Source organism: Macrobrachium rosenbergii, chromosome 25 (genome assembly GCF_040412425.1).
Source record: "Macrobrachium rosenbergii isolate ZJJX-2024 chromosome 25, ASM4041242v1, whole genome shotgun sequence".
Taxonomy (NCBI): domain Eukaryota; kingdom Metazoa; phylum Arthropoda; class Malacostraca; order Decapoda; family Palaemonidae; genus Macrobrachium; species Macrobrachium rosenbergii.
This window is the reverse complement of record NC_089765.1, coordinates 11,762,532-11,784,290: the sequence shown is the minus strand read 5'-3', so window position 1 is coordinate 11,784,290 and position 21,759 is coordinate 11,762,532. Positions and strand designations below refer to the sequence as shown.

The following is a 21,759-nucleotide window of genomic DNA, read 5'->3' as shown; positions in this document are numbered from 1 at the left end:
CTCCCTCTCAGCCCCTGCTCGAGCGCCTCTCCGTCAGCAACCGAAGACCTTCGTCGGCGGCCATTTTGCCGAATCATCTGTTTACGTCAAAAGTCTCACAGTCTCCATGACAGGAATTCGTCGTCGCATTTTATAATGAACGCCCTACAGTCCTATTCCAGCGACGACGACGAGTCAGGGAACGAAGCGCCTGCAAATAAAGTAAGGTTTGAAAGTCCCAGTCGTCGTTTTTGTGTCGTTTAGCGACGAAAAGTCGTCGCTGCCTTTTGTGTTCGTTGTACGCTTCGGTGGGCGCCTTATTTTGCAGGCGTTTATTTTTGTCGCGTTGGGAGATTTGAGCTTGTTTTGACCGTAGTTCGTGCTGCCGCGTCCACAGGAGTCGGTTTGTGTCGTTTTGTGTCGCTTAGTATGAAATTGTCGCTGTTTGATCGACGTCCATCGTAACGTACCCAAAAGGGAGATGCCATGTTGTATTTACGCGTTTATTTTTGTCGCATTGGGATATCTGAGCTTATTTGCACCGTAATTTAGATCATCGGGCCGTTGAGTGATGGTTTTTGGTCGTTTTGTGTCGCTGAATTCGAAGTTGTCGCATTTTTCATCGGCGTCCATATTATGTACCCTGAGGGATGCCAAGTAGGGTTTAAGCTTTTATTTTTGGCGTGTATTTCAGCATGGGTATAATTCAACTTTCGAGTTTAGGGCATCGTGCCATACCTAGCATTGTATTTTTTCCGTGTATTTCAACGTGGGCATATTTTGACCAATTTTAACCCTGATATAGGACATTGTGCCCTGACGTTGCCCTTATGAATATGGGTAGATGGGTAGCCAAAGTTGGCCTGTCGAACATATCCAGGGTAATTACTTTCTATCTCTATCCATTTAGCTTATTTACTTTTCATCTGTTTAGCTTACCTGTTGAAAGCCAAGGTTAATTACCTGTCTGATTGGGACTGTTTAATAGTATGAACATATATATAGGTAGCTAAGGTGAGCCTGTCTAGCCTGCATATTCGATAGGAGTGATTCGTTAGGCCAGGCTCACTCTAATTATATACTCTTAATGTTATATTTTCTTAATGCCCGTTCTTTAGAGAACTGCGTTGGCTTGTCTTTATTACATCAGATAATAGTAAGTGGCTTTAATCGACATCCTAGCTATTCTTTAGAGAATTTCATTGGCTTGTCTTTATTACAGCAAATAATTGTAATTGACCTTAACCAATAGCTTAGGCTAGATTAAAAATAGTTAGCCTGCCCCTTAGGTTTGGCTACGAGTCCATAGCCGGACAACGATAGCTGTAAACCAGCGCAATAAAGCTTATGAGAAAAGCACCCTCTGCTACGTAGCCATACATAGGCCAGGCAACATACTTAGGTGATATATACAGGCTAGGCTACTGTCAACGCTATGGTTCTACAGAAAGGCTCTGTGGGACACTGTTTTTAGTACCAGACCCTCAGGGATGAACTTTTAACATGAACCAAAGACAAACTTTTCCAAATTATCTCACCTGTATTGCATTGTATACACCCTTTTCTATGCTGTTCAGTTCAGAAATTTCAATAATAAATGATATCTTTGTGCGGGGCTTTTGTAGAATTATTGGCCAAAGAAGAGTATTGTTATCAGAGATAAACCCATCTGAAATTCCATTTCATCCTGACAAAGTGGTTTGCTCAAAACAATTTTGGTTTATATGAAAAAATTCTGGTAGAAATTACTCTAAGGATCATTTAAATATATTTCTGTTGCATATTATATAAATTATCATTTGTAATTGTACATGAACAGATGCAGCCTTTACATCGACCATACTTGATAAATCGTTGTGTAAACCGACGCTCTCTCATTTTCAAGTGGTAGTTCTAACCTTCCCCCTTTTTCCGCAGAGCTGTAAAACGGGGGATCCTGGCACGAACTACGACGATGTCGGAATGGATATAAGTGAGGTAGGATATGAATGCAGGTTTGACCGTCTTTATACAGATTAAAAGTATACTGTACTTCTACTATTTTATATGTAACATGTACTTTTTTATATTATTTCCTTTTTTTTTCTGTTTTGCTTATGAAGCACTGTATTGGAAGTCAAAATAGTTGATTTCTACTCCTTGTTCAGGAGGCTCGTGGGTCTCTTCGCTCTGAACTGAAGATTGTTTTTTTTTTTCATTATGATTTTACTTTCAATTTTCATTAAAGAATGAAGCAAATTCAAATCAGGATGCCAATATCATATCTCTAGGCTGTAGTAGGGTAGACTGGAATATGGAAGAGATTTAGACTTGGTCATTGCTATATAGGTGAAGAGACCTAGGGCCAGAAAAAATAAAAATGAAGTCTTTAGGTAGGCTATTTTTAAATATTAATTCACTGCCTTTAAAATCCCTGAGGGTAGATATCTGAATATTTAAAAAAGAACTCATAAAATTATGCCGTAACTGTGGACGCCTGTGCGACAATATAAGTGGCCGGTGAGTGACTGGTAGCCTCGGTCATTCGCCGATAGATTCTCTGTAAAAGCATGAAGTGATATACCCTTGGTTAGGTCATGATGACTGCTGCCCCCTTCTATTTTATCTCCTCTGTCAGAAATTCAGTTGACCCACTTCTCCGACTCACTTGTCCATAGAATCAGTAGAGAAGAAGAAGTGTAAGTGAAGGAGGCCCGTCAGAAGGCCTTGCTTGCTCGCTCGCCACTTTTGGGCAAGAGCTAATGTTAATAAAAAAAAAAGAAAAGAAGAAAATAAAAATCCTCAGAGAGAGAGAGAGAGAGAGAGACCTGAAACTTTTTCCCCATATTTTTATTTTGATTCTGGAGGATTTTGGTGGGGTGGTAGGACGTGTTGGGGGGAGGGGATGAGATTAGCTACATGTAAATATTACAGCAGCTTTTTGAGTGCATGATTAACCAAAGGCGAAGCAAAAAACAAGTGCGGCAAACAATAACAGCTCAAGCACTATTATGACAACCTATGAAATTCGTTTGATATTAACACGTTCTGTTGATGTACACAAGTCGGCGGAGACTTCTGCGACTTTAGGGCACCTTGGTTGGAGCACCACCCCTCTTGCCGCGAGACCCTAAACCTTACAAAAAAGAGAGATGTAAGCACAGGGTAAGCGCAGGTGAGTAGCGTAAGTACTTACGAGTTAAGGACTACTTTTAAGGTTTTTCTGAAGTTTTTTATTTTAAGTCAGTATTGTTGTTTGGAGGTTCTTTTTCAACGGCGTCGTGCCAGTATGCTACACGTTCATTTTTAAAGAAAGTACTCGTAAATATTGTCTGGTTTTCCACAGTTGAACGTCATCATAGTTAATGTTTTTGTTACAGATTAAAAAGCAGACAATAATCGTTTTGATACCAACGGTATAGGTCAAAGTAAACAAGTTGCTTTATGGGGTTCAACACGAAGTGAGTTTTCCCTCTCTCCACTCTCCTCTGTCCTGGGTGCATCTGCTTGAGCTCCCATCAAACTTTCTGCGTTCATGCCTTATCCTATGATATATCCTGCTCCATCCTACAGGGCTTTGTCTGACTGCTTCCATATTTACAGCTTTTCCGACTAACTTTTCCTCATCGCTTCTCATCTCATGTCCAAACCATCCAATCTTCAAGATGTCCGCCTGTTTTCCATCTGCTGGTTGCCTTATCTCTCACATTCTTACATATGTAACACAACCATGCCCCGGCCCTTAATCTCAACATTATAGTCACACCTTTTCAACCCCCTCCATTTTCTTTCTTATTGCCCCTTTTGCTGCTGCTTAAATTAATTACAGGTCTTACGTACACGTAAATCTTGTTCCAAGACACTGCAAAAGATTAACAAGGAAACATAAAAGAGTTCAGTGGTTAATTATTAAATAGATTTACTTGGGACACATTTTATCTCCTGAGAAAGGTTTACTAATTTTAACTGTGTGTAGTCCTGTAGGGGGTTAGTGCTGTCGGTGCCTCGCGCAGTGCACTGTAGGCATTACTTAAGGTGCTTTGCCGTGTCCCTTATACCCCTAGCTGCAACCCCCTTTCATTGCTTTTACTTACTTCTGTTCATATTCTTCTTCCATTTTACTTTCCACCCCCTCCTAACAGTTGTTTCATAGTGCAACTGTGAGGTTTTCCTCTTGTTACGCCTTTCAGACCTTTTTTTCTCTCAGTTCCCCTTTCGGCACTAAATGACCTTGCTTGTCCTTTGTCCTAAATTTTATATTCCATTTCACTTTGCTCAGACAGATTTAACGGGTCAAACGTTACATTTTGTTCTAATGTGGGTTTGTGGAGGTCACTAAGAATTAAAATTGTTAAGAATGAGCTATTTTGATCGTTACTTTCTTCAACAAATGATTCTGTAGCATGTTGACATGACGCTACCTTATAGTATGGTTTACATCCCCCTTTTAAAAATATAAGTACAATGTGAAGAGAAGAGAAGGAAGGATGGTGTGTTTGTGTACGCACTGTTATGAAACACAAGAGGCGACGTGTATGGAAACCGTGACGTTCGGGTGTTGAAAGGGTCATCATTGACCTCTTTTATTGTTACTGTGTTTTTGTCAAAGTTAACACTTGAAGGCTATAGGTCACAGAACGAAGGTGAACGAATCAAGGCTGTGTCTTGGACTCGATGGGAGTCTTACGTTAACGTGTTATCAAGCTTCTCATTTCTCTGGATAACTTTGTTGATGTGTAGAGTAAATGGTGGTGTATTGCATAAGTTTCTAGATAAAATCAACGCACACAAGTTTTACTTACAGGTATTTTTTATATAAGATTTTAGTTTCGTTTTTCATAGCGTACAGTATTCATTGAACAGGTATTTTGTATGTAGTTTTGCAGACCAGTTTAGGAAATACAATTCATTGTCCAAACAGTCAAATTATGTGTCCCTATTCACGAATTATGATTCACGTCTTGATTAGGATGTATGCTTTATAAACTGACATTTTGTAAAGAATAGGTACTTAAAATTGTGGTCCTTTACAAACGAGGCTGTGGATTTTCAAGATTTACAAATTTCAAGACTGTTTTAGTTGGACTATAGTACAAATTCTCCTTATTTCCTAATTCATGAAATTGACATAAGTGAAGATTGGAGCATGTGGGATTCAGCTTGGTCATAATCTTTCAGTGTCGTAACGCTTCGCAGGGAAATGTCAGCTTCATTTAATGCTCATTTTCATGGCCATACTTACTTGCAGTATTTATATCTTCATACAAAATCAAAAGAAGGTGTTGAACCTGTGTTACTCAGTGCCTACCAGCACTCTTGAGCCTCCTGAAATTGCAATAATGACGAGGTTAGATTTCTGATGGCTTTTGAAAGGTAACCAAATTGAAGTCTCATTTCATGGGTAACTTGACTACACAAAAATTAATTACATTCAAGATTTCAACTCCCAAATATCACATGACAGTCTGCTGTGATAAATTTAGTAATTTAGAGAACCCTGCCAAGTATAAGTAATGCACACAGTACCTAACTTTCTCAGTTGAGTTATTTGTACGTTTGGTGACCAACAGAGCGTAATTTAATCAGCTATAGAAACGAATAAGGAGAAAGTGAATGTTGAATGCAGCGTTTTATGTATATATATGTATATGTAAATATTTAGAGGAGAAGTTAACTTGTTTATTGTCATTACATTATGTTATTTGACCTAGATTTGTCATAGTGTTAGCGTTGCTAGAGGGAGAAACAGGCAGACAGAAAAAGGTTTGATTGCAGTCATTTAATCCATTTCGTTAACAACACAAAGGGTGAACTTGTGAACACATCATGTTATTTGAGGGGCCTTCTCTTGTGTTTCAGATATACTATTTAAAGGCAGTTTGAGCCCAGAAAACATAGCTGTTTCTGTGAGATTTAATGTCACATCAGGTGGTCAGGTAACGTTTCATTTTTCCTGGGAAAAAGTGGAAGAGAAGAATAAAGCATTGATTTAAAAAAGGAGTGAGGACAAAAGGAGATCTTGAAAGAGTGAGAAGGGAACCTGACCTCGCCGTAGTGCCCCGGAACCTGAGGCAGTACGAAACTGGGTTACTTTTAAGTGCATGGGTATGTGAGTCACCTGGTGGCATTCAGTGTTTGTCTGTCTATCATTTGCCAAGTGGGTGAAAGTTTTCAATAGAATGCCCAGAGCCAAGGATTGATTGAATGTGCCTTTGAGAATTTCATTTTCAATGTTTCTCTCATGCTGTATACTACTGTGTCATGTTTTGCCATTCAGATGTCTCTCAGACATTCAAGTCAGATCTTGTGTGTTATTCCACATTGACCGCTTGATTTTTATGTCTCCCTGCTGCTGTAAGCCAGATCTATTAGGATGCGGGGTTTTGTTTTTCGCTTTTGGACAGGGCATTTCAAAGAGGGAGATTTAGTAGTTACACAGTTAGTACAATATAAATGTTTACGACTTACATTTGCCTTTGTCAGAGCTGCTGTTACTTTCATAGTGGTGTTTATGTACTGATTTTGATAAAAACAGTTACTATTTCAAGAGCATACCGTAGGGGACAAATGTTTTGACTTGGCGGTTTCTGACAGCGCTAGAGATAACTTCCTGAAATCATTTAGTAACATCGCTAACTTCCTGATATCATTTAGTAACATCGCTCTCCTTTGGAGTACCTTTTTCATTACTTTCAGGTGTCGCAGACTTTCATTCTTAATAATAATTGTGCAAGGCTATCGTTCATGCATGTGGGGATTTATGTATGCAGATTAGGGGTTGTATTTAGTTCAGCCATTTGGGAATATTTCAGGCAAATTTGGCTCTTCGGCGCTTGCATTGGTGGTTCAATTTTGTGAGGAGTTTCTAGACTTTGATCATAGTTAAGAGAGGAGGGGTTTCGAACTGTTGCCATAGATTGTTGTTTTTAAATCGAAGCGGAAAACGAAAGACAGAATTTTGACTTCAAGCATCGTATGTTTGTCTGAGGAATTAGAAACTCTCTGCAGAGACTGTGCTGTCTTCCATCTTGTTTCGTTATGCTAATGATCGCCAGAATAGTTGTAGAGTCGAGCCAAGTAGTTACGATTGTGAAGAAAAAAGCCACTGTATAAAACCAACTTGAAGTGAATGGAAATTAAACAGTAGCTTTTGACCTTCATGAATGACCTCTTCAGCTGTTTAGTTCAGCGGAAGAAAACCTAAGTGAAGATCGAAAGCTCCTATTTCATCTTTGTTCACCTAAACTTGTTTTATACAGTGGCTTTTATCTTAACCATTCAAGAAAAACACAAAGAATTTGTTTTTATTACTCAATAGTTAAGATAGTTTTTTTGGTGCATAGCAGGCCCAAACAAGGCTAATTTTAAGAAAAGGCATGCAGTTATTCAGTAGGAAGACATAATCATCTCTTACAAACACATTCAAACAGACATCACGAATTCACAGGACACTTTATCTGCCTCGTAAATAACTGATATAAGTCATTTGTACTATTACTGATTTCCCTTGATGTGGGTTTGCAAACAAATACTAACTAATGTTTCTCCCTCCATTGTTGACTCGACACCTCCCTACAGGATTCGGACGATGAGGCAATCTCCAATGCCAAGGAGAAGTCCGGCAGCAAGGCGGGAGCGGACACCAGCAGTGCCCCTGCTACAGTGCCTCCGAAGACCAGCTCTTCTACCACAGATAACTTAAAAAATCAAAATGACACCAAAGAAGGACAGAGATCCAGGTATGTTTGCAGTAAGAACAAAGATTTGATCATTTGAGGTGGAAGTGTAATATTGATGATGGTGTAAACTCATGTTTGAGGTGAACAGAAGCGGCCCTCTCACTATTGTGTAGAATTGGATGACCTATCTTTATGCAAAGCAGGAGTTTAACCGTGTATGTGGCAGGGACACTTCAACGTTCAAATCATTTTCCCAGAAATAGTAAAGATGACTTGAATTGAAATCTTACTCTATTTGTATTTGTTTTTTTAGCAACCTTGAAAGATCTGACAAGTTTAGTTAGGTAAACTACCTAAAAGTATTATCAGATTCAAATCAAAACAGAAATATGTCATGGATTATAGAATGCTAGAAGCATTATTTTACTCTTTATGTGTTAGAAACAATTTTTTTTTTTACTAATTTATAAAGGTTACTTGAAGACTCATATGTCTTCACTTTAAAAGAGTATGGAAAGTATACCAGGTACAGGCAAAGGAACCTCACATTGTTTATTTAAGAAGCACTGGAAATTCATGCACCATTTTAAGTTGTGGCTTTGGTGTTAATTATTTTGTCCCTATTCTCAATTCAAGAAAATGACAAGCTTGGAAAAGATTGCTTATGTGTTTTGCACAGAGATTTAAAATTGTATTTCACTCTATAGGCATTACTTCTTCCATGGAGTGGATTCGTACATAGGTAGAGTAATAACTTTTTAAAGAGTTGTCGTCGTGTGGAGATCAAGGCATTTACATTTTAGAAACTTAGGTATGAAAACTCAACACTTTAGTGCAGAACTTTTTTTCTCTATTAATATCTTGAGGTCTGGGGTCGTCCTGTTAAAGAAATCTCTTTTTCGTGGTTTCGTCTTTCAGTTTACAAGAACGCTTATTGGGTATAGCTAGTGGCGGACATAGGCTGTCCCAGGATGACCGCGGGGGCACGGCAAACCGTAGAGAAAGGTATTTGCTAGTGATTACATAATAATGTTGCTTAGGTTCATAGAACTTTTGACTTAGTCCTTCTTACTTCCCTTGAATTAGGTTTCGAAGGTAAGGTGAAATGGGATTAGTAAATGTGAAGTGTACAGTAGTAGTGAATTAAGTCCTCCAGCTTTCCTTCAAAAGCTTTTCCTCTGGGTTAGAGCCACACTTCACAGGCACTGCCATATTCATTCTCTCTCTCTCTCTCTCTCTCTCTCTCTCTCTCTCTCTCTCTCTCTCTCTCTCTCTCTCTCTCATATTTCTGTATCATGCCAGCTCTCTCTCTCTTTTAGTAAGGCGTGCTCGTAAATAGGTTTTCTGTTTGTGTAAATAGCTGCCAGAATTTTTATAGTTCAGAATCGTGTATGTGTTATACGTGTTAAACATTTTTTTGTTAATTCTCAGAGAGCCTTTTTTTTTCCCCCTAGTGAATTAGTATTTCAGTTATGTACAGTTTGTATTGGATTTGATCAGGTGCATTTTGCATAGACGTTTTCTGTCTCGAACTTTCGTCACCTATGGAATTGTGGCCGGAATTTCCCTTTCTGAATCCCAAAGTATTTTGTGACTGTTACTTGTTTTATTAATCCTTGAGTTTCTTTTAGCAGCTTATAGGTTATAATGTAAATTATTGCATTTGTACTCTTGAATTTTGTTGAATTTAGTTGGCCATTCTGCCATGAAGGCCTACTGCCATCAGTGCACCTCACGCGGTGCACTGTAGGCATTAGTCAAGGTTCTTCGCTGCATCCCTTCGGCCCCTTTTACTGTACCCCCGTTCATATTCTTTCTAACGTCTTACTTTCCACCCTCTCCTAACAATTGATTCAACGTTATTTTCAGTGCTGAGTGAGACCTCATAGGTCCCAGTACTTGGCCTTTGTTCTAAATTTTACATTCCAATCAAGTCCAGTCGGCCATTCCAAATGATTCACAAAAATCAGTCGTACAAATGCTAGACTTTTTCAGTCATCACGAGATCAGCTGGTTTATGTATATATATTGTACAAACAGTTTCATGTGACATGTATATACAGTACATACGATATACATACAGCAACTTAGCTTAGAGTCATGAAACATCTAAAGATTCTAGAAAAAATCCTTCATTTTTTTTAACTGTCAGCTGTGTAGACCGTCACCATTTATTCTTGCATGACATTTTATGTTTTTAATCTTAACTACATTTATAGTTTGTGTTTTATATTATACAGAGTCTGTGTTTCAGTGTACGAAATCAAATACAGTAACACCTTGCTTGAATGAACAGTGCTTCAGGGCCTAGTCTGTTCCGGAAGAGTTCAATTCTCTCGTGTAATCAGAGTATCATTGCAATTTTACAGTTTGTATTATTATATACATGACTCATGGTCCTTGTATGTAGAAATGCAAATTTTGTAGCCAATCGAAGGAAATAGTATTAAAAGTGTGACCACAGTCAAGGGTACAGAAAAATATATTGGACCATTTGTAGTTCTGTTTATCAAATGTACTTTGGACGTCTTCACCGTGGAGTATAAATGCTTGAATAATATTCCATATTTTTCATGCCACAGTAAACTTTTATTATAATGATCATCATAATTTTAATTAAACCTGTAATCCAGTCTCGTCAGCCCTGAAAATATTCTGTAATAAATAAAGACCTCAGTCTTGAAGATCTGTCGAAGCATGAAATTATTGTCATTTCAATTTCTTGTTCAGACTGCATTCTACAAGCATTAGAATGACAGTGTTTTCAAATTTTCCCAAAAAGCATGAAGTTTTTTGTGCATTTTTGAATGGCGTACTTAGTCGTACGTGCTTGGAGTTGTAGAACGCTGGCTTCTTATTTTTTAATTTATCCATTACCATTTTAATTTTGGTTCATAAAAAGTAAACGCCTGTACCTCTTTGTTGTGCAGTACTTACATTGCCTGGGATATAAAGACTGAAAAAAGAATTCTGTTTTGTTTGGGTCAGAGATACTATTAGTCCTATAGGATATAGCAAATGAGAGAGATTTCAGATGTCTTGATATCCCTGAGTCATTCTGTACTTGGTACCTAATGTTTTCTGTAGAATTGACTTCGATTTCTTGGTATAAGTACACTCAAGTCATTTATATTTATTTATGACAAATACCTCAGGTACATTAGTTTTTATATAGCAAAAGTACACTCTTGAGGTGGGTAATTGTCTTATACAATGGAAAACTTAAAAAGACCTTTAAGTTAAAACTTCTGGATAAATTATTTTTTGAGAGAATCTAAGGTTGTCAACAAGGCACTTTAAAAAGTGTATCGCTTGACCCCAATCATTAAAAATTACACGGAGTAAGATGGCCCTTAAAATTGAGAAACAACTCTCCACAGTTATGTGAATATACAGGTATATTTAAAAATAAAACTATACCTGGAGCTTTCGAAAATCTGCTTGATTTCCCCATTCAGTCTCTAAAGCTCCTAGTTTTATTTTCAAATATATTGGTACACTTCATAACCATAGTTTTGTTTCTCTGTTGACCCCATTATTGAATCTTCACTGCTTTAAGGGGACAAAATACCCTCAGTTATCAAGTCTTTACCACAGGGGAATGAAAGTACTGCACATCCACTTTTTAGTTTCTAGTTTTATTTACAATGCCTGAACCCCCTCACTTATTCTTCCGTTGCTTTTCACCCAACCAAGTCGCTCTAGTCCCTCACGAAACAGGGATGAACAACACCAGGTCAGGAAATCAAAATCCAAGTCGCCAAAGGCAAAATCTCCTAGGGCTCATTCCCCTTCCAGAAGCGTTAAAAATAATCACAAAAAAAGGTAAGTGTCACATGAGGATTTGAGTTGACGTGCTTTAGTGTTTCGTTGTCGTAACTTGGGAGCGATTGACAGAGTGATGTGAAGTAGGGTCATACAATACGAACATATTCTGTACATCATTTGAGGACTGCATACATTAAGTGATAAATTTCCTGCATGCTTGTTAATTTTAGTATTTTTTACAGTTTCTTATAATGGCTGCCATTTGCCTATGATTACTTGAACAGAATTTAGTAGCGAAGTCCATTCTCAAATTGAAAATAAAATTGGTAAAAGGAACTAAGACCTAATAATTATATAATGAAAGCCTTACTTTCAAATTTGGTTGGGGTTGGGGTTGCAAAATGACAGGAATAAGTTTCTTAATTTTTTTTGTGCAGGAGCAAGTTTTCTAAACAAAACCAGTAAGAGATTTAGTGTTTATAGCCTAATTGAGACTATTTTTCTAAACAAAACCAGAAAGAGATTTAGTGTTTATAGCCTAATTGAGACTATTTTTCTATACTTCCTTTGTTTAAACCTTCAGCTGAAAAACCACATGGACAGAATCAATAGACTATAAATCCAGAAGGGGTCCATAGGAAAATCAGCCTGCGGAGGGAGACGAGCAGGAATGAATTTGCTCCCTAATGTTCTTGATTGTAATACAGTGAATGCTAATTCCACGCTGCCATAGGCTGTGATGATGTTCACATGTTACTTTTCTGTAAACATTGGAAATGACTTAATCTTAGTAAGAGAATTGAAAGCTCCAAATATTAGCTATCCTGCTATCATTTAGCTTAAGCCATTGTGACTTTGCAATTTGAAATATAAAACCAATGTTTCCATAGAGTTGGTAAAAAACTATGTTAATAAAGTTAGATTAATAGTTTGTAAATGACTGCATTTCATTTCATCAGGAAATTCATAAAATAGGTCTTGAATTCACTGGAAATGTTGTTCAAGTCGACCCCATAACAGGGTAGTGCTGTCAGCGCACCTCACGCAGTGCGCTGTAAGCATTACTTATTTGCAGCGTCCCTTCATTCTCTAACTGCAACCCCTTTCATTCCTTTAACTGTACCTCTGTTCATATTCTCCTTCTTCCCCCTTACTTCCCACCCACTCCTGTTGCATCTTTCAAACCTTTTTTCTCTTAGTTTCCCAGGGCCTTAATTTCATGTTCCATTCCATTTCAATTTTCAAGAAAATTTTTGTCCTGATTTCAATACAGCTTAAGGCACGACTTGATTTCCCTTTCGCTTATACTCACACTCCGTGCGCTTTCAGGTCGAGATCAAAATCTAGAGAGAGAGAGGGAGGGCGCTCCACCCACCCCAGCAGAGGCCACTCCAGCCGTGAGCAGTCGAGCCAAGGTAGGGTGAAGAGAGTTGTGGAGTAGATGGTGAGTGAAAGTGAAAGGATTATTATGTTTTATATTATATTGATACTTTTACACACACACAGTAAGAAATGCCCCACAACCAACTGTCGCCCCTATAATTTTTACGTATGACGACAAGAATCATGAAGGAGAATTCGTTAGGCTAGTCAAGGTTATCATTTTGCCACCCACAGTTATTATTATTATTATTATTATTATTATATTATTCAGAAGATGAACCCCATTCATGTGGAACAAGCCCACAGGGGCCATTGACTTGAAGAAATTCAAGCTTCCAATAAACATGGCATTCATATAAAAGGAGTCACAGAAGGTAAAAGAAAATACAGGAAGAAGAGACCAGTTATTTAGCTTAAAATTTGTTTTTACACTTTTTTTTTTTTTCATGTACAAAGAAGTCTGATTTGGGTGTGGAGAATTTGTGAAATTCGAGTTTGATTATTGTAAAGTACACTTTAAAACTGAAATAGGAATAAAATCATTAGGATTCAGCATCACAGCTTGTTGAAGAAGTTCGTAGGTAAATGTGATTCTTGTTTATCATAGATGGATCAAAAGAATTAGCTAAAAATGATAATGGGTGTATATACACTTAATTAGTTACCCAAGAAAGGTTATTTTATGCATTTTCCCATACTTAAAGATCTAGACATATAAGCAATGGTATGTTTCATGACTATTAAAAATTTACCATACTGTGGAACCTTCCTGTTAATTTTGCCATCATAACTGTCCTTATGTACTTTGGTACCTATTTGGTTGTCATTCTCTTTTTTCATTTGTGTGTGTGCGTTTGTGTGTGTAGGGGGAAGAGAGAGAGAGGCTTGAGACAAGATAGTGACAGTTACGTGTGTCAGGAATTCTAGAAATAACACTGCACATCATTAACAACTTCTTATTAGGAGCTATCTTCCAGGACATTCTGGGCGTAGCAGAGACAGCCGAGATTCTCGCAGAAGCAGAGACGAGGACCGGAAGAGGAGGGATGATGACAGACGCAGCAGGAGGTCTCGTTCTCGTTCAAGGTCCAGAGACAGGCGGAGATCGCGTTCGAGGTCCAGAGACAGAAGGTTTGTGCTTCTGAACATTATTGAAGTTGAGGGTTTGAAAACTCGACATTTGATATTATTAGGCATTACTTAAGGTTCTTTGCAGCATCCCTTCAGCTTCTAGTTGCAACCCTTTCATTCCCTTTACTGCACCTCCATTTATATTCTTTCTTCCACCTCACTTTCCACCCTCTTCTAACAATTATTTCATAGTGCAACTGTGAGATTTTCCTCCTGTTACACATTTTTAACTTAAAATTTTCTTTTCAGCACTGAATGACCTTTGCCCCAAATTGTATATTATATTTTGGTTGTTGCAGAAACAGATGTATTTGTTCCTTTGTTCATTTTTCGTTGTTATTCTACGTAGATCGAGATCAAGGTCACGGGAGAGGAGGCGTCGTAGTCGAAGCCATGAACGGAAGAGGCCCATGGATATAAGAAAAGGTGAGGATTATACAGGTGTTTTAGGTTTGAGACAGAAACTTACAGTGATTGGTGCATTTCATTTAAATGGGTCTTTTAGAACACCCAGTGTCTCCCACACATGATTAGGGTATCAGGATTTTAACCCTTGCAGTCATGTCTTGCCCTTTCTTGAATTTTCTCGCAGTGTGGCCATCTTTTCCCACTTGTCTGTGACCTGGTGGTTTCTGTGAAGGCAGCATTCTCAAATACTTTTTAAACTTTAGTCCTCATCTTTGCCTTGTAACATTAATATAATTTATTTGGCAGGTGTGGGTTCTCATTTTTTAGTTTTGAGAGTTCTCTGTCAACTGGAATATTTTTGTTCCGTATGTTACATTATTAATACAGTATTTTACCATAAGAGAAGTTTCAGTGAGGAGTTTGTTTTTATTTTTGTAACATGCCTTAATTTATCTTAATCAAATAATGTCCCAGTATCTTGAAAAAAGTACAGAATTTAAATCCAGCAGAAAACGCACCAGTTCTGTAACGACTTACACAAGACTTGTAGTCGGTATATATCTGAATTTTTCCTTTCTTCACTCCATGAAGCAGAGGCTCAGCAGAAGCTGGCAGCACTGAAAGCAGCTAACCCCGATCTCACTCCCGCGGAGCTCATGAGACGCAGCATGGAGGCCCAGGTGGAGGAGGTCAAGAAACAGACTGGAATCACCCTGCCGTCGTACTACAACCCCGCAACCATGAATCCCATGAAGTTTGCGGAACAGGAGCGCAAGAAGAAGCTTCTGTGGGGGAATAAGGTGAGGAAAGTTCAGAGGTTTGTTATTGGCATTATTTTTTGTTTATTTTTCATTAGGATTATGTGAACAAGAAATGCAAAACTGATGAAAACCGCAGTTATAAAACGCAGATTTAATGAAAGAATAATTTACTAAAAATTATAATGTTGCCTCTAACTGCAACCCCATTCATTCTTTTTACTTTACCTCCATTCATATTCTCTTCCATCTTTCTTTCCACCCTTTCCTAACAGTTGTTTCATAGTGCAACTGCAAGGACATCCTCCTATTGCGCCTTTAAAACATTTGCACCCTGAGTTTCCCTTTTGGGTACCAGATGGCATTGTAGGTTCCAGCACTTGGGCTTTTCCTAAATTCTGTATTCCATTCCATTCTATATTCTTGTTCTTCAGTCTTAGTTTCTGCCCTCTTCTAACAGTGGTCTCATAGTGCAGTTGTGTGGTTTTGCTCCAGGTCCCAGGGCTTGGCCTTTGATCTAAATTTCATATTCCATTCCTTTGAACAGTAGCCAAGTATCCAAATGATAAATTTAATCATGGAAATTTATATTTTTCTCTTTATCTCTGCAGAGTAAGTCCGTAGACGGAGCCACAGGTGTAGGTGGGGCGGCTGCCAGCACAGGAGGAACCTCTCTGTACGGCAGCCTCACTTCGACAGAACATCCAGCAGTGGCAGCAGCAGTTAACAGCAGCGTTCCTGCTGGAGGGTTAGCAGGAAAAGCAGGATTGATGGGCGCTGCTAGTGGTGTTGCTGGAGGGGGTGGAGGTCAAGCGTCCCTCTGGGCCAGTACAAGATTCGCCAACGACAAAGACGGCAAGATGGCCGAGAAGTTCCGTAGGCTAATGGGAGTGAAGGATTCAGGTGGAGGTGAGTCAGGTCTCTCTCTCTCTCTCTCTCTCTCTCTCTCTCTCTCTCTCTCTCTCTCTCTCTCTCTCTCTCTCTCTCTCTCAAAATTTTCTCCAGTGGGGAAGTAACGTCTTTGAAAAAAAAACAGGCTGAAATAGGCCTCTGTAACTGTTACTTTTCAATCTCCCTTTTGGGTCCCAGTGCTTGGCATATGGCCTATATCCCATATTCCAGTCTCTCTCTCTCTCTCTCTCTCTCTCTCTCTCTCTCTCTCTCTCTCTCTCTCTCTCTCTCTCTCTCTCTCTCTCTCTCTCTCTCTCTCTCTCTCTCTCTCTCATGTTATTTTACTGATGTTAGTTATCATATGGTTAGATTACATATTATGTCTACAAGGTTTTCTGAATAATAGTTTTAAATTCAGTGGAACTGAGGATAAAATCTGTCTTAAATTTAGGATTCCCTTGACATTGTTTTATAGATGCTAAGTTTGTTGGGAAAGAAGATTGAGAAAAGAGAGGGAGACCCGATATTACTTTGTTCTGGAAGTAAACCATATGTTCTGTTATTTTGCAGTGTGGAAGATACCTGCTTTGCATAATATTGCAAATTTTAAAAATTAAATATTTCATGTGTTATCTTTCCACAGTCAAGTGAGATGACATTTTGGCAGAAATTTGTAAACTGTTTTTATAGTTGCATACAATCACACATTTCTGTATTCAATTTACTTTTTGTTATTTTTATGTTATCGAGAAGTTAGTTTGGTGCCCAGTTTTCAAAATCTGTTGGGGTCTAATCACCCTGTCTATAACAGCCATTGACATAAATGCACTCATTCTTATGAAAGATATTCCTATAACTACCATATTAATTTTATTCACTGTATAATTGACATACAACTTCTTCAACAGGGAGTGAAAGCGGAGGTGGAGGAGGAGGAGGAGGAGGAGGAGGTGGTGGTGGTGGTGGAGGTGGAGGAGGGGGAGGTGGTGGAATACCGAGCACCAACTCCACGTCATCCTCTTCCGGCAGCTCGAACAAAGGCGTGGACCTTCTCCAGAAGCAGGAGACCATGTTTTCTTCCATGGAAAGGCAGTACGAAATGGCCAGGCTGGCCACCCACACTCACAAGGGCTTTGGCTTAGGTTTCACGAGCCAGTCGTTCATGCCTAAATAATGACTCGTGTAGGTTGTTGTATGCTCACTAGAATTATGGTTGATCACAAACAGGAAACTTGGAAGCGTGACGTACGCAAGCAGCGGGAGGAGGAGGAAGCAGCATTGAGTGGGAGTAGACTTATTTCTGTTGTTAGTCATGCCTTCACCTGCAATTATTTTCTTTTCCCGTCAGAATTGAGTAACACAGTTATACAATTCAAGTATTGTATGTTTGACGTAGATGATGATGTACTGTACATAATGTGGATTTCACTCGATTACGTGTTTACAGAAAGCCGATTTGTTTCGAGGCAACTCAAAAGATTGCACTGATGATTTTGATGTGCATGTTTGAATAATTAGGGATTAAAGATTTTAGTCATGTTTATCAGTTGTTAGAACTCTTCCAACAGTGTCTTTAGTGGGGACAAGGGAACGACCCAGTCTGGGAGAACAAAGATTGGATTCATTTGCACTTGGAAAAAACTCCTTAGGAAAATCTCCCTTGGAATCTACACCTTTGCAAATACATGATTGCATTTATGAAGGAAGACAAGTCAGTCTCGTACGTTTCCACAGGATGGTGAAGAATCGGAGGTGAAGTTTGTTAGAAACATTGTATAGATTTGATTGTGTGCAATTCTATCCCCCTCCCCCCACCATTGTGATACTTTTCTCTCAGTTTTTAGTGAAGATAGCGTATTATTTGATTGGTTTATCAAGACCGGTGAGTCACTTGTAGAATCGTACATGGCTCAGCTGAAGGCTTCGATCGGCAGTGAAAGGTGAAAATTGAAGCAAGATAAAAGCAGTGAAGTTGGAGAGGTGATTAGGAGAAGTCTGGAGAAAAGAAATGAGTAGAGAAAGCCCAGAAGCACCGCGGCTAAGGTGGAAGAGACCAGCGGAAGGGACACTGCCTCAGAAAACCTTGATTACCGTTCCGCTACAGTAATAGGAAAAAGGTTGGGTAAGATCTCAGTGCTTATTGCAAAGAAAAATCTAAAAAAAAAAAAAAAAAATAGTCTTGTTTGCATCCTGGTTAAGTGTTCTCATTTGAGAGATAGATTTATTTATATATAATATATTAAGGTTGAAAGTGTTGATCTTGAATCTTTTGTGAAGTTTATTTAAACCTTGGATGGGACCGAGTTGATTCAGCTTCCTCCCCGTTGCGAAGTTGAAGTTGAATGCCTCGTCGTCTCTTGCAAACGCGGAAGTATTTTCTATGAAAATTCTGGGAGCAGGATTTTTATACTAAGAGTGTCGTACCACTGACTTAGGGTGTGCCTGTTGAATCTTGATATTGTTTTGTTTGCTGGTTTAAAATGAACTTGGCCTGTGTTTCATTTGATGCAATCAAAGAATGAGCTAACCTTCATATACTGTAATTCCTTCTCTTCTTACATTCCACCAATTTATACTGCGCTGAGGTGAAAGCAGTTAAAATTTTACAGCTATGTAGTTGTCTAATTTCTTCCAGACATTTTTGTTTGTTCTTCCTTGATATTTTTGCAAAACTTTCACTTGGCTTCCCCAATATTTAAATATGCATTTGAAGTGTGTTGGTTTAATGAATTATTGGTATATCTTAGTTATTGCTCATTTAATTTGATGTAGACATAAGAGAGAGTCATTTAAGCATACATTTGGGATGGCCCTGCTTTTAGGTATAAACCTTCAAATGGCAAAGCATTGGCAAGGGTTTATCATTATGAATAAATCGAAACATCTGACAAAAATAATGTATAACCTAAACATTCTGCCTTATATGACAGCAGGATATTAGGCATTTTTCATGAGGTAGACGTCCAGTATTGCATACCTGCACTTCAGTACTGCATACGATTTCTTTGGTATGGATCATTTTAATTCTGCTGTAGGTTTTGTTTTTCAAATGGTCTACTATTCTCCTTTTCATTATAGCCAGTTGCTGTTTTGGATTATTGATTGTAAATGTTTTGATGAAATATCAGGAATGTTTTACCAGTTAAGGCTGAGTTGAACCCTCATGCAATTGATGTTTAATGAGTATTTTCCCTGGGGGTTTCATTGCTTCCACATTTTCCTAGTATTATCTAGACTCGGTACGACTTACAGTATATGAGATTAGTTACATTTTTCCCCTCTGTTGTCTACATGGCCTTGTTATTTCTAAGAACTGATCTTTTTTTCTTCAGTACAAGGTAATTTTATGTATCCGGGGACTTCTACGACAAGGTTGTACACTCATTATGACACATTAACTTAGTTTAAGTTAAAGTTTAAACCTTACGGGAGAATCAGTACAGAGGCTTTAATATTGCTTCTTCCATTCAAGAGATGGAAAGCTTGATTTTGACATTTGGTTACTGACGAATTGAATTGAAAGATTGTTGTGAGAATGTGAGAGGTGCATCTTAGGAATTTATGAACATGCCTCTTGAATGTTTGCATCTGTTAAAGCTTCAACTGCAGGGCATTCTAGTAATTTAACTATGAATTTTTTTGGGGAATGCTGTGTTTGTTCAAAAGGAATGAATGCCTTACAGCATATTTTTGTACTGTTCGATCACACAGTATAGCTGAAACACTGCGCACACAGACGCATTATGTGATCTGCGTATGCGTGTGATTGTCTAGAATGTAATACAGCATCTTGTTTTTGTTTCATCAAACACTCAGTGGATTCTGTTGACAAAAATATGCATTTCGGGTCATGAGAAGCTCTTGATATCAGGCTGTACCTTATAGAAGCACTCGGGGAAAGCAAACATTTAGTACGAGGCGAGATTGATTTTTACGAAGTGGAATGCCTCCCGTGTCAGAAAGCTGTCTGTGCAGGTCTCATTAAGACAAAGCATGTGCACTACTCTAAAACGGACAGTTTGACCCTCTAGTCATAGCTTTTTTTGTTTTTTTGTCTCTCAAAGGAAAGGATTAATGGTATACAGAAATTATGCTGAGCATGATTTGACTACTTAGGTACGAACAAGACCTGTTATCGAAGTCCCTTGCAACAAGTGTTCTGTAATAAATGTTCTTTTCTATATTTTGTGTCGTGTTATTCACCTCATCTTCGTTGAACCATAAGTGGTCAGGAAGTGCTTTTTACAATGTTGTACATATTGTGCAGCTGAGAATTTATAAGGTTGTCCATTACCTAGAAATATGTATGTAAACAAAATTGATCCTTGATCCTCTCTTCCTACTGAGAGTGGCCAGGTATACTGATCAGCAGCACCAATATGCATTAAATGTGCCTCACTGTTGAACTTTTCAGTTCCAGAGGTCCTTTATTCCTCACACCTTTGGACTTTAGAATGGTCTCCCTGAGGATGTCATGCCATTGAAACCTCAGAAGTTCAAGTAAAGGTGCAATGCATTAATACCCTAAAACTATTCTCCTTGAGTTTTAGTAATTTACATTTTTATCTTAATTTTGAATTTAATTTTTCTTTTCTAATAACTAATCTCTCCTTTCTGTGTTTCCTATTACCTTCTGTTCCTTCTTTCAAATGAACGCCATAATTTTTGACAGCTTGAATTTCAAATCAGTGGCCCATGTTGGTGTTCCTTACAAATAGGGTTCAAGTTCTGAATAATAATAATAATGGGTTATGTGTAATGTTTCCAAGATGTTTTTAACACTCAAGAAATCAAATTTTTTTAATTTCTTTTATTGTATATTTTGAATTAAATGAAAATATTTAATGTATGTTCCAAAGGTTTTTAAAATGCTTATTGTACAGGTAGCAGACTAAGTCACCATTTCTGCAGAACTCTGAGTCTGCCAACAGATTCAACTCAAGTATTAGGTAGGTACTTGTGATGCCTCTTGATTTTGAACTAGTAATGGTCAAGCTAAATTTAACAGATAAAGCAGTCAAAAGTTCTTATGTTTTACAGGTATTATTGTCTTTTGATTTGATTTACCATAGGCTGTTGTAATATCAAGTTAGTCATTTAGGAAATGCAGGCCACGTTTTACAATTTCATTCATAATGTAAGTAAAAAGTATTTGACGGTGGTCTTGAGTAACCTAGATATATATCTGATGTTCATCAGGACAGTGTTCTTGGACATACACTGATTTTCTAGTTGACTGCTGTCATTTGCTGTCTTGATTTGATTTGCTAATGATATAAGTCTGTTATATCAAGTTAGTCATTTAGGAAATGGAGGCCACATTTTACAAATTTCATTCAGTTAATGTAAGCGAACAGTAACAGAAAGCTTTTGGTGGTGGTTTTGATTAACCTAGACATAACACATCTGATGTTCCTCAGGACAAAGTTTTTGGACTTGCATTGATTTTTGGTTTGACTAGTGTCTTGCTTTTCAGGCCTTTGAAATAAGATGGTAAGCAGATGGTACCACTTTCGTAGCATTGCAGTTATCGTTACCACCTCAGTTTAAGGTTAAATGTGTAGCAGTTAACCTCAATAATAGCAGTTTTAGAATGACAGCAGCCAGTGTCCATGCTTCCAATCCTTGATTCACAAACCATGGGTAAGAGCAAACACAATGGTTCTGATTGTGACTTTGCAAACTGCAATTTCTGTCTCTCTTAGCTTTTAACCCTACCAGTCACCAACCCTTGCAATAATTATCTAAAGAAATTTTGTCAGAATTTCCATTTTCAATTAACC

The 21,759-nt window shown here is 38.1% G+C and overlaps 1 protein-coding gene across 7 annotated transcripts; it reads left to right on the top strand.

Annotated features, from left to right (window-relative positions):
• The first annotated feature begins 42 nt into the window (after window positions 1–42).
• On the top strand, window positions 43–20,159 carry LOC136852322 (arginine/serine-rich coiled-coil protein 2-like). Of its 7 annotated transcripts, none has more exons than XM_067126867.1 (11): window positions 43–201; window positions 1,897–1,956; window positions 7,537–7,697; window positions 8,556–8,642; window positions 11,334–11,462; window positions 12,735–12,820; window positions 13,766–13,919; window positions 14,269–14,345; window positions 14,922–15,127; window positions 15,697–15,994; window positions 16,885–20,159. In XM_067126867.1, exons 1-11 carry the CDS (start codon window positions 136–138, stop codon window positions 17,148–17,150), a joined length of 1,590 nt encoding a protein of 529 aa, XP_066982968.1. In that variant the 5' UTR covers window positions 43–135; the 3' UTR covers window positions 17,151–20,159. The 7 variants fall into 7 exon arrangements, with proteins under 7 accessions (XP_066982968.1, XP_066982967.1, XP_066982970.1 ...); XM_067126866.1 differs by having other exon boundaries at window positions 14,919–15,127; XM_067126869.1 differs by lacking the exon at window positions 8,556–8,642.
• The last annotated feature ends 1,600 nt before the right edge of the window (window positions 20,160–21,759 follow it).

Excerpts from the sequence above, each read along its gene's own strand:
- LOC136852322 (XM_067126866.1), top strand. The coding sequence starts at position 136 with ATGAACGCCCTACAGTCCTATTCCAGCGACGACGACGAGTCAGGGAAC. Across the intron at positions 11,463-12,734 it reads AAAAATAATCACAAAAAAAG|GTCGAGATCAAAATCTAGAG; the intron begins GTAAGTGTCACA and ends GTGCGCTTTCAG. Across the intron at positions 15,128-15,696 it reads AGCTTCTGTGGGGGAATAAG|AGTAAGTCCGTAGACGGAGC; the intron begins GTGAGGAAAGTT and ends TTATCTCTGCAG.